We start from the raw sequence: 12152 nt of genomic DNA, 5'->3' as shown, positions 1-12152 counted from the left end.
TTTCTCACACAAGTTTTAATTGGCTTTAGGGCTGAGAATAATCAGCAGTTTCGGTGAGTAAAATACATTTCAGCTATATTTTATTGTTTACATCTTTGTCATTTTCTGAGTTAATATTGATGCTTCTGCTGGAGATGATGTGTGTGGCTCAGCTGTGGCTGCAGTGACCTGTTGAATTGTGTTAATTGGGTCTTTATAGCAATGCTTCAGTAATAGCATTTATTCTGGCTACATGACATGTCTGTCTGTTATACAAAGTTCTGTTATACTGTGTTTCTGTATATTGTTGATGGTTTCATAATGGCATGAAGAGGTGGGTTAATTCAGGAAGGACACCAGTGAAGGCCTAGGTGTGAAATGCACAGCCCACTACTGTCTGGTCTTAAACCAACAGCAGTAGCCTACATCATCAGCAAACAAGACTAATGCTGGGTCTCAAATCAGAATAATATCAAGCATTGTAGGCGAGAGCATCATCAACATGTCCACTCTCTCAGCTGCTTTGCTCACTTAACTTAAAAATAAACATTTTACCCTCTTGTTTTTGCCTTCTGTTTCATGCCACATGTAACTTACACTGTCAATAGTTTTGCAGTTATTTGGCCTTAAACCAAAATACTGGACAAATTGAAATTTCGATCACAGGATGGTGTTAGATTAGGAGTTAAAAAATTATCAAAGTTGTTGGAGGTCATCCTGAGTAGGATATGAATGAAGCTTAATCATAATCCATCTAAAAGTTGTTGATATTTCACTTTAAACTACAAATGTCAACCTCCGAGTGGTGCATGAAGAAATGTCTGGGGATCACCAAAATCTTTTAGATACGTCTGTAAGTCAGATGAATACATCATGTGAGAACCATGAACATCTGTACAGAATGTGTGCCGTATTCTGTAGTAGATGTTGAGATATTTCATGAAATGAGTGAAAATTTGCATGGTAGAGTTTCATGACAGTTCATCCTGAGTTTTTGGAGATATTTCAGTCTGGACCAAATCGGTTATATATTAGCACTTAATGGCTTACATCAATGGATGAAACATCTCATATTTACTCACAAGATACTTGAGTTCACAAAGCACATGACCTGGGCCCTGTTGTTTGTTTGTGAATAACTGAGCAAGTTTGATTTCTTTCTAATTTGAGACAAGCCTGTATTTTTTTCCAAACAGATTCCAGTATATAGTATGTAATACAAAGAGATGATATGGGACTTGCTGCTGTCCACAAACACAGTCTGAAGTGATTCAGGTGTTGGGACCCTGAACCAGAGAGACTCAGCCTCAGTGGCATTGTGTTAAATGGTGCTGTTTGTGACTGACAGATGCGTGTGTGTGTGCATGTGCATGTGTGTGCGTGCATATGGTACCTACACATGTACACACTGCAGTCCCTCTCCATATAAATCAGAAGCATTGTCAGGGGGGACGGAAAGATTGATGTTTAGCCCTGTTACTGTGGACCTTCCACTGTAAACACACATACAGTCACTCATTCACACACACACATATACACATTGTTAAATGCACACACATTGCCAGACTACTGCTATCTTTAATCATACTGGGTTCTGTAACTTCAAATTGCAAGAAAACATCAAACGTGTTTTATATTTTGAAGCACCAAAACTCTCCGCAGCTTCTGCTGGATGGCAGAAGAGGAACAAAGCAGCTCTTAGCTCTAAAATGTGGGAGAATTATGTATCATATCTGGCTTTAAGTGAATTTGAGATGTGGAGGTCTTTGGATTCAGTTTCCTGGAGGGAGACATGTGTCGAGGTTTTGATCATCAGTTTCCAGGCTCTGTGATGACCTGCTTCTGACTTCCAGTTCAAATTTCCTCTTTCAGTGTTCCAAATTCACCCACTCACCTGCTGCTTTGTAAACATAAAAACTACCTGCCAAAAACATGTTTCAGTGTTGTTTGAGATTAATATTAATCAAGTAGATACAATTTGCAAAGATGTTATACAGTATAGTGGTTGCACAGATGAGACACCGACTGTACAATGGACACAATATATTCTATATTACTAAGAATGAAAGAGAGGTAGCAATTACCAGGAGCAGTTAAAGGTGTAATATGCAGGATTTGCCGGTTGCTGTTTGTAAACACACCATTCAAAGTTGGCCCCTCCACCCCCACTCAGCAGGTGAAAGAGAGAGAGAGACAGCAACGGTGGTCGTGTAAGCTAGAGAGTGAATGAAGAGAAGGAGCAGCATATATATAAACACATTTGGGGCTTCTGTGGGTCTGAGACCTCTTGGCAGTTTTTAGCTTTGCCCTTGTAGTGGTCTAGTCTTGCTTATTTTCAGGTGTCTGATGGCATAGATGCCAACAAATTCGTTACTATGGGAACCAAATACCCAGTGTTAGTATCCAGGCAGGTCAATAAAACCTGAGGATCTGGTCTAAATGGACCCTCAGGAGAGAACTACACACAAACAGTACACATTGGACATGCACGTGTGTGTACGTGCATCATCTAAAGTTATTTATTTCCAATAAGGAACCAATCTCTCTATCTGATCCCCCTATTCCATCTGCAAAAGACTGAGTTTCTCTTTCTTTCTCTCTGGTGTTTTCTCTCTTTCTTTTTTTTGTTCTTTTCTGATGTTGCTGTTTACTTCTCATCCTCCAGGTCGAGGGGGAGATCACTCCTACTGGCCATCTGACACCAACCTAATTGACAAGAGCAGCATCAACGGTAACACACACATAGACACAAACTGTTTCTTCTCCATGACTGTCAGAAAGCAGAATTACATTTGGATTCATTATTGGACTTGATACAGAAGTGACACCAAATCTCCTGGAGCTTGGAGTGTGAGGTGGAGTGTGTGTGTGAGAGAGAGAGAGAGAGCATCATTAGATCATCAGAGCAACTCAGTTGTTTTCTTTGATCACTCAGCTCAGTCATGTCTAAACTTACTTTAATGACTCGCTGCGTCCTGACAACTCGCTGATTTACAGTCTGTTAGCATTACTTCCTGTTCCTGCCAGCAGGAAAAATTAATTAGATTCAATATCTTACCATCAATCAGTGTGCTTACAAACTGGAGAAAATAATATTCTTTATGGAGACACAGGATTAAAAGAGTGTGGTGGCATATAAATCCTCAACTTTTTAATACCATGACAAAAACAACAACAGTAATGTTTATAATAATTTGATGTAGGGGAAAATATGAGCCTGTGGTTTTTGATAATACAAAAATACAATTCTAACAGTATCAAACTTTAATAGCATAATGCTCAGGATGATAAGTAATGCAAATTTAAAGGTAAAGGTCTAATCGGTATTCTCATACAAATGATAATAGTAATGCTAAAAGCACTTGTTGCACTGACAGAATATGGCTTGTATAATAATACCGGGCTATTGCTATTGATAACAGAGAAACTAATGTTAAAGCTAAAGCTAGCCATCAAACGTGCTAACACAAGGTGCATACTTGCACAGTGCTAATGGTAATACTCAAGATAATGTTAATAAATGCCAGTGCTAACATACAAATTTTAATGCTAAAGATAATACTCATGTTAATCCTAATATTAATACTTACAATATTAATTCTTACGATTACTGCTAATGAACATACGTCACTAAATACATTCTAATACTAATATTGCTTCTATTAATAACACTGAAACTGTGGCTAAGCTAAAACTATAGTGATAGTATAGTTTAATATTAGTGTCTTCTCTCATTTCTACTTGAAGAAAAACTGCTCATTTACCCCTCCTCCACAGTAGAGGTCAGAGGTCAGGGTCTGTAGCTGGCAGTGATTCACTGTCTCATTGGAGGACAGTGAAGCATGTTGATGTGTGTGTGTGTGTGCGTGTGTGCACGCATCTTAAGATGGACTCTTAACGTTTTGTCGGCACTGTTGCTGCTGCTGCCGGAGGCGATCATAAATCTGCCCCCTCTGACCTCCGCCCTCCTTCGGCTTTATGGCGGGTCGGCAAGGGCGAAGCCTCGTTCATCAGCTCAACAGTATTTCATCTTTAACGCGGTGTCGGCCTTTATGTCGCAAAGCTTCCTCTCACTTGAAAAACGACCTAAGGAGAAGATTCAACCTCTGTCTTCTCCCAGCAGCTCTGTAGGTCTCTACGTTTATGGTCTGTCCGGTGATCCGATCCGGCCTGACAATGTCTGAGCAGGCTGGAGGTCCAGGAATAGCGCAATCCAGCTGGCTCCTGAATTACTAGTTTCTTTCATTTTCTCCTCATTTTCTCTAGAGAAGTTGATGTTGTCTTTTGACGGGGCTGAGAGCTTCATACTGCTCAAAGCACCAAGCAATTAAAGCTAAAAATATCTCAGCTCTAAGCAACAGAAACTTGTGGTGCAAAAGAGTTTTCAGTGGAAGACATTAACATCTTGAACCCTCTTATTCCCCTGAAACTTCACTTAAGTAGCTTAAAAGGTATAACACACATTTTCCTCTCTGTACAACATCTAACCTTACATGAAAAGATTCACATTTGTACAAAGATGAAGGTCATCATTTATTACTTGTATTTATGCTTATATACACACATTTTGGTGACCACAGGCACTGGCAAAAAACTAGGCTTAGGATCTTATCAAATCTGTTGTATAGTTATTGAACGGATGGTGCCACAACATGTGTATAAGCTAGACCTCTAAACATATTTCAGTTCAGACTGTGATCAGTCCAAACATCCATTTTTACACTGTCTTCAGTACACTTTTCCACCAATAGCAGCATCTCATACATAAATCAACCAGTAGATCTTTTTTTTATACCAACAGTATGGTTTAATATTGCATCAGCCATCTTGTCAAGTGGAAACCTGTTAGAGAACGTTTGTACCTCTGAACATCATCAGGAATCATTTATGAGATGTTAATACTTAAGAATGGCTCCCCCATAATGGCTGATGGGATAAAATCTCAAACAGAACATGATATGTTCAAAATTTGACCATCATTCTGTCTGACAGGCAACTGTCTGTGATGTTTAAATTAAAGCCATGTTGATATGTAATTCCCTCCTCTGGTTTCTCTATAGAGGAAGCGTTTTTTTTTTTTTTTTTAAAACTGACTAGGGTTTGACCAATGCCATCGTCTGTCGCCGGTGGCTGACAGTCATCACAATGTTGAGCCCAGCAGGATGATTCCCCCCAATCCACACCAACAGTGGGGCTTACCCTGCAAAACACACACACACACACACACACACACACACACACACACACACTAAAATTCCATTGTCTCTAATGTAGGAAAACTTATTTATTTGTGGGAATTTCCCCAGGGGTCAGGTTGAGCTGTTCGAATATGTATTTTAAGGAGCATCAGCCAGAGAGTGCTAAAATGAAGGATTACTATAACTCTTCCTTGTGCCTGATTTATTGAAGTAAAAACAGTTTATTTAATCATACGTCTTACTTCAATCTTACTGCCAAGTGAAAGCATATTTCAACTTATTCACAAAGATAAAAGATCTACCTGACCTGCACCTGCCTCTAGTGATGTCCCTGATCAAGTGTTTTTGGCCTAGACCCCCACCCAAGTCCTTCAAGTGGCCCTATTGGGCATCTGCCTGAAAACACAGCTGTAGACTAGTTAATTGCATGCACAATATTTTTCATGAGCTTCTTGAACCAGATACTGAAGGTCATGGTTCAAAAATATTTTAAAATAATAAATAATAAATTATTGATATGATATGAATCAATGTTCAGTTTGGAGAATGCCACAGTTTCATTGTGGTTTTACAGTGGTGTTACAGTGTGGAGGTCCCTCCCTCACAAAGTATTACTGACAGCTGCATGCAGAGAGCGCACAAACCGAACAACAGCCAAGTTTAATTTAGACCTGTCTTCAAGTAACTGACAGAGCTAACATTAATCAGTGACAAGTGATTTGACATACTGCTGACGACATCATTTAACCACCTCCATTTTCATCATCCATCGCAATGTGCCACTGCAGACATCATCATACACCAACCTTAGCGACCGTTGATCTTTGATTTGTCCCTTCAGTGCTATGGGCTTCATGCACCAGTCTACAAAGAGTAAATATATAAAATAGAATCCATGCATTGATGCATTGTTTGAGTTGAGTTTATTTGTATCTGATCAGCTTCTCTTCCTTGGCTTTGTTAGGATTTTTGCACTCTCTGTCTGAGCTGCTGGGGGTTTGGTGCCTTGCTCAAGGGCATCTCAGCAGAGGTTGTTTAATATTCCTCATCATCAGTAGCATGCAGTTTGCTTGAGGGTCAGTTTTGACTTCCTGTCAGTTGCTGCTCCTGTCATTTGTCATCATCTCTTTTTTGTACTTCATAGTGTAAAAACTTAGAATTAGTTTTTAGTTTAGTTTGATGACAAAGTATTAGTGGGTGTTGTGATTGTATTTGCCATTATGGCACAGGCTATATGTAATTGTCACATTGAAGATCTTTTTCCATCTATATTGTCCTTCTATTTCTCCAGTTTTCTTATAATTCATACAAATAACATAGGTCTTTCTAAGAAACTTCCCGAGAAGTTAGAAGGAAATTGTAGGCACATATAAAAACATTTTCAGTTTTATTTCCAAACAGGAAGGATGTTTCAAAGCTTTTTCCAGTATAAAGTTCTGGTGCATAAATATTGAATCTTCCATTTGTTTATAAAATATAGGGTACATGTTATAAAAGTAGTCAATTAAACATATTTCCTCAAAGAACACTGGAAACAGTCACCACATGCATGTTTTTAAGTGTAGAATCAATTTTGCCCCAGGTGTTGCCTCTCAGGCTGAATACAGCCTGCTGTGCCTTATTGTTGGAGATTGTCGGGGCTGCATGGAACCTGAAATGAACATCTACAGACAATAAAAGGATGAAAAAACGTCCCTTAAACCAAATTCACCCCGTAAACCAAAGTAAAGTACATTTCTGTTCTTAGTAAAGATGTATTTGTTGCTGTTTGCTTTTTTCTTTTCATTTTTCTGTTCTTTAATTCATTCATTTTCCCAGAGGTTGAACCCTTTTGATTTTAGTGACCTCATGACCTTTCTTCAAGCACCACCTTGAAACTAGGAAGAAGCATCAGCAGAGGGTTGGATATCTGCTTGAAATTAAATGAAAAAAATGTTTTGAAAAAGGGAAAAAGCTTTAAGCTGATGAAAGCTGATGAAATCTAACTTCAAAAAAAAAAAAATCTGACTTCAAGAAAAAAAATATCTGACTTCAAAAAAAAATCTGACTCAAAAAAAAACAAATGAAAAGAAAAGTGAAGAATATTGTGGCTTCTGCTGCAGCTGTAAGCTGTGATGGATTGTGGGTTTCATTGAGAGTGACGACCAAATGGAGAGAGAGAGAGAGAAAGAGGGAGAGAGAGAGAGAGAGAGAGTGAAAGAGGTAAAGTGCCTCTTGCTCACTGTCATACATTTTTCTTAATCTTTCTCACCTGCATCTTTTTTCCCTCTCTTCTCTCCCACCCACCATTCTGCCCTTTCCCTGTCTCTTACCTCTCTCCATAATCTCCTTCTCTTTTTTCCTTTTTGTCTTTTCCACCTCTCTCTCTCTTTCACACCCTCTCCATCTAGACTTCATGCTCCTCCTGCATTTCCTATTTTCTCTCTCTCTGTGCTCCAAGGTCGAGTTAATGAATGACAGAGCATGTCATCAATTCCCCTTTCTCCCTTTACACCTGTCATACACTCAGCCGCAGACACACACACACACACACACACACACACACACACATACACACATGCACGCACATATTGATTGGTAAAACAGCAACAGCAGCTTTGTTTTTAGTCCAGTGAAACCACTCTGGGTTTCATTCAGCAGGCTTTAATTTTGTAACTGTGTGTCTTTACTATTATTCCAAAACAACATTTTTCCTTTGTCTGAATAAGTATATTGGTTTTGCATATGTGCTGATATATTATTTAAGTGATTTCAATATGGTGAATCACAGAAATTAAATGTCTTTGTTAGCTTACCTTCATGATTCAGTTGCAATCTGCTCTTCACTTCTCAACAATTCAAAACGCAAAATGTGAGTTTAGATAAATAGAAAATAATTAGCTGAAATGTTAAGTTGAAATGTCCAAACAATAAACAAATCAGTTTTAGGAATACAGTGACTTCTCAATGTGGAAAAATCTTAATGTGCAATATTAGCTGCCAATATTAAAACAAAGTGCTTAAAGGAAATTGAAATGTAATTTTTCCATTTCTGTGTGTATGATGTATGATAAAATGAATAATAAAAATGATTATTTTGGACTTGGAATTTTCATGTTCAATTTAAAAAATGCATAGTTAATTAAAATTTAAAATTAAAATTACCTGTTTTTTTAATGTATTGCTAAGCATAACATTGCCATAAAGAGAATGAAAATGAATTTGAAACTGGCTATTCATTTCAATCTTAATTTGAAAATCAGATTCTAAATGGACTCTTAGTTTGCAAAAGGTGGTTTCTCTTATTCAAGTCAAAAAGCCAAGACACACTTTCAGGTTTACAGAAATTGGAACACTTTGTTTGTTTGTTCCATGTTTTTTATTTATATTTTCTAATCCCCAGTTCTCTTTTGTGTGTATTTCAGAGTCTCCCATTGGTCAGATGCGTCCGCCTCACGGCAGTGCCACGCCTCAGAAGAACAGTAACCTCCTAGTCATCATAGTGGTTTCTGTGGGAGCCATCACGGTGGTTGTGGTCGTCATTGTGGCTCTCATCTGCACCCGGCGCTCCTCTGCACAGCAGAGAAAGTAAGATGTTTCATTCTTTCTGTGTGATGGCAGTAAACAGCTGTCAGGGAAACAAAGCAGATGGTAAATGATCTGTCCGTGTTTTGTTTTTATATTGAGCCTGAATCTCAAAAGAGTCCTCATCCACTATCCAAACTTGGGCAATGGGTTCATTTTCTGTCTTTTTAATCCCATTAAGTCAAAAATAATTTAGGACCTTGACCTGATTTGATGTTACACATGATAGTTCTCCACATAACAGCAGAACAGAGTAAAGTTGGTTACCTTACTGAGGAGTTGAAGGTGTGCAGCCTGTCACCTGTAATAGATCACTGTGGCTGCTCCTGCAAAAAGTAAAAACAACTTGATTCTAAAAATAACCTCCTTTTGTAGATGCTGATAACTGATATCAGTCAGCACTAACCAGTGAAAAATACATTACGTTTCCTGTGACTGTTTCACAATAAAGAGTGCACCTCGTGTCATTAAGAATGGTTGAATGGTTTTAATGTGAAGCAGCAGCAGGAGGATATTGTGTTGTCATTAGCAGTAACTTGGAGCAGCTCTGACTGACACTGAATCAGCTATCAGTGAGATAAGATTAGATTACATCCATATATGTTTCTTTTCCCTCAAATTCAGGGTGAGATGGTGGAAAAAATCGAAATAGTTTAAATTCATTCATGTTGTTTCAGTCAAAATTAGTTTATAATCCAGATGTTTAATATTTTGAAATCCAGTTCTTGACATTTCAGATGATATTATTTTATAATCCAGTTTTTATAATCCAGTCTCATCAGGTGAAAACAGGCGAAAGCTGAAGAAATCATCTCAGGAATTCACAGTCCCATTTCTCTGTTTTTCACTGTCTTCTTCTCGTCTGTACAAAGTGTAGTATAAATGAGCAAGGCAAATGGTTTTATGATGGATGCATGTTTCTGTTATGGTACAGATGAATAGGAGTGTTCATGCTCTGCTGGGATTTGAAGGGTTGCCTAGCAACATGACTCTAATAGCAGTCTACGCATAGTTCAGTGTGATGTCCACTATCATTAGTCATTGAACCTGCCTGCTGACTTCCTGACCTGTGTGTCTCTCATCCTCGGAGCAGAAAGAGAGCAAGCCACAGTGCCAGTAAGAGGAAGGGCAGTCAGAAGGACCTGCGACCTCCTGACCTCTGGATCCATCATGAGGAAATGGAAATGAAGAACATGGAGAAAGCTCCCAGCGTTGCCCCATCCGGACACGATTCGCCCATGCAGTCCTGCCAGGACCTTCCCCAGGTCGCGCATAGCCAATCGGAGAGTCAGATTGGCAGCAAGAGCAGCCACTCGGGTACAGGATGAATATTTATTCATTCACTTTTGTAATTATTTGGAATCTAAATGTTAGAATTTTGAATAAAAAACATTTATATTTAACTTTGATTTGTTAATCTTTGAATCTTTCTTGCAGATTTCATGTCAATCTCACATTGTTTAGACATTATAATGCTACTTATAACTGAGTGTATCTGCACCTAATATTCTGCTTTTCTTCATTTCTGTGTGCTAATTGAATAATTTAACTCATTATGAGTCTTGATTAATTATGATGAGCTGATTCATCATGAATTTTTTTTTTTTTATTATTATTAAGTAAAAATATTTAAATAATTTCTCCCCATAGAAAACATTTGGCCAACTAATTTATTAAATTGTATATTGACAGCCAGAACAAATGTGAATTCTAAAAACTTAGTTGTAGTATTTAAATGTTCTGATGTTGCAGGAGCAGATGCTGACGAGGCCTCCAGCAGTATCTCCACTCTGGAGCGCTCCCTGGCTGCCAGGAGGGGGAACACGAGGCAAAATGATGATTCCTATGGACTCACAACCAAGCAACACACGTAAGATTGTTTTCCATGTGCAAATGGTGACCTGTTTTGAGGCAGAGCTAAACATAAACTTGTTGCGCTTAAGATACATTATTTTGCTGTTGTTTTTTAATCGGTTATGGATGGTGCAGTCTCAGTGAATGTATATCAAGCAAGTTATTATTTGTTAATTAGTGAGCTTTTGATGTGAGTTACCTTTGGACAGATCCAGGGTAGCTGTCTACACCTGTTTACAGTACTAAGCAGTTGACCTAGCTTAGCATAAAGACTGCATTTATCATACAATTTTTCAGCAAGACTTCCAGTGAGAGTATTTCCTTAAAATATTAAACTTTTCTCTTTAGGGATGCTTTTGTGCTCTAAATAGGTCCACAGTAGAGTCCAGCTCGATGCTGCATACTCCATAGTCTGAGAGGGTAGTAACAGAGCCCAACCCACACCTAACAGGAAATCTGCTTTTATGTCTGAACCTGACCCAAGCCTGACAGTTAATGTAAGTTGAGGCTATGAGTTTGCGTTACCCTGCCAGGCTTTGTTGTTACCATGGCCACAGCTTGTGTGGACACCTTATACATACCTGTCAAAAGGTGTTAACACACACAGTATGCAGTGTCATCAGCTGTTCTTTACACATGCACACAGTATGTTTGCTGCCTATTGTTTGGCTGACCCGAACCAGAACATCATTTCTAATTATCCGACCAAACCCAGCCGAGCCTGTCAGGTCATGATAGGTCCCATCGGTCTCAGGTCGGGAATCCACTCTCTTGCCCACAGGCACCACAAATACCCGACCAGACCCCTAAACTAAGGACCAAAATCAACATCAACTTAGTGTATACATTATGTTCTGTAAGTCTTAACAACACTGCTGCTCTGCAGAGTGGGGTGTCTCAGGATGATGACGATGGCCAGACGGTTTATCTCTCTCTTCCTTTCTGTCTGTCTGTCTCTGGGTGGGAGGATGTGAAATGTCTTTCAAGCAAAGACAGAAGTGAAGTTGAGGGAAGAGAGAACACATATACACACACTGAAAATTACACACTCAAACACACTTTCTCACACAGATAATTAGCCCGTATGTTCCTTCAGACTGACTCACAGGACAGAGGGTAGAGGGAGAAGATCTAAGGGCGAGCGAGGAGAGGAGGATGAGCAGGGGGGGTGAGAGAAGAGAGAGAGAGAGAGAGAGAGAGAGAGAGACAGACAGGAGAAAGGAAGGCACAGAGAGAGGGAGAAAGAAGAAGAAAAAATGAAGAGTGAAGTGCTGCTCTAAACCCTCATTATGTTTCAATTTACAGTGTGTAAAAGGGTTCATAGATGGGCTACAATGTATGTGTGCGTGTGTGTGTGAGTTTAAAGCTTTTGTTTGACTCCAGCAGAGTCTCTGATGATGTTCAGTCATAATTGAGGTTTTAAATCAGACCAGAAGTGAAGTTCGTTAATGTCTGTTCAACTGCAGTAAAAGCAGCTGTGAATGCAGATCATTCACGAATGACGCTCTTTGTTTGGAAATTTGATCTACTAAGTTCAGTGTTGAATCAGCTCTTCTA

General features: G+C 38.9%; 1 protein-coding gene across 1 annotated transcript in view; it reads left to right on the top strand.

Annotated features, from left to right (window-relative positions):
* dcc (DCC netrin 1 receptor) overlaps window positions 1–12152 on the top strand; it is a 239746-nt gene that overhangs the window by 170970 nt on the left and 56624 nt on the right. Inside the window, 5 exon segments of the mRNA XM_051072616.1 lie at window positions 2645–2710; window positions 8582–8744; window positions 9835–10058; window positions 10494–10558; window positions 10560–10611. Of these exon segments, the coding sequence (XP_050928573.1) occupies window positions 2645–2710; window positions 8582–8744; window positions 9835–10058; window positions 10494–10558; window positions 10560–10611 (570 nt within the window).

This window comes from Lates calcarifer, linkage group LG9, assembly GCF_001640805.2.
Source record: "Lates calcarifer isolate ASB-BC8 linkage group LG9, TLL_Latcal_v3, whole genome shotgun sequence".
Taxonomy (NCBI): domain Eukaryota; kingdom Metazoa; phylum Chordata; class Actinopteri; family Centropomidae; genus Lates; species Lates calcarifer.
The sequence above is the reverse complement of the archived record's forward strand: the minus strand, read 5'-3'. Positions and strand labels throughout refer to the sequence as shown.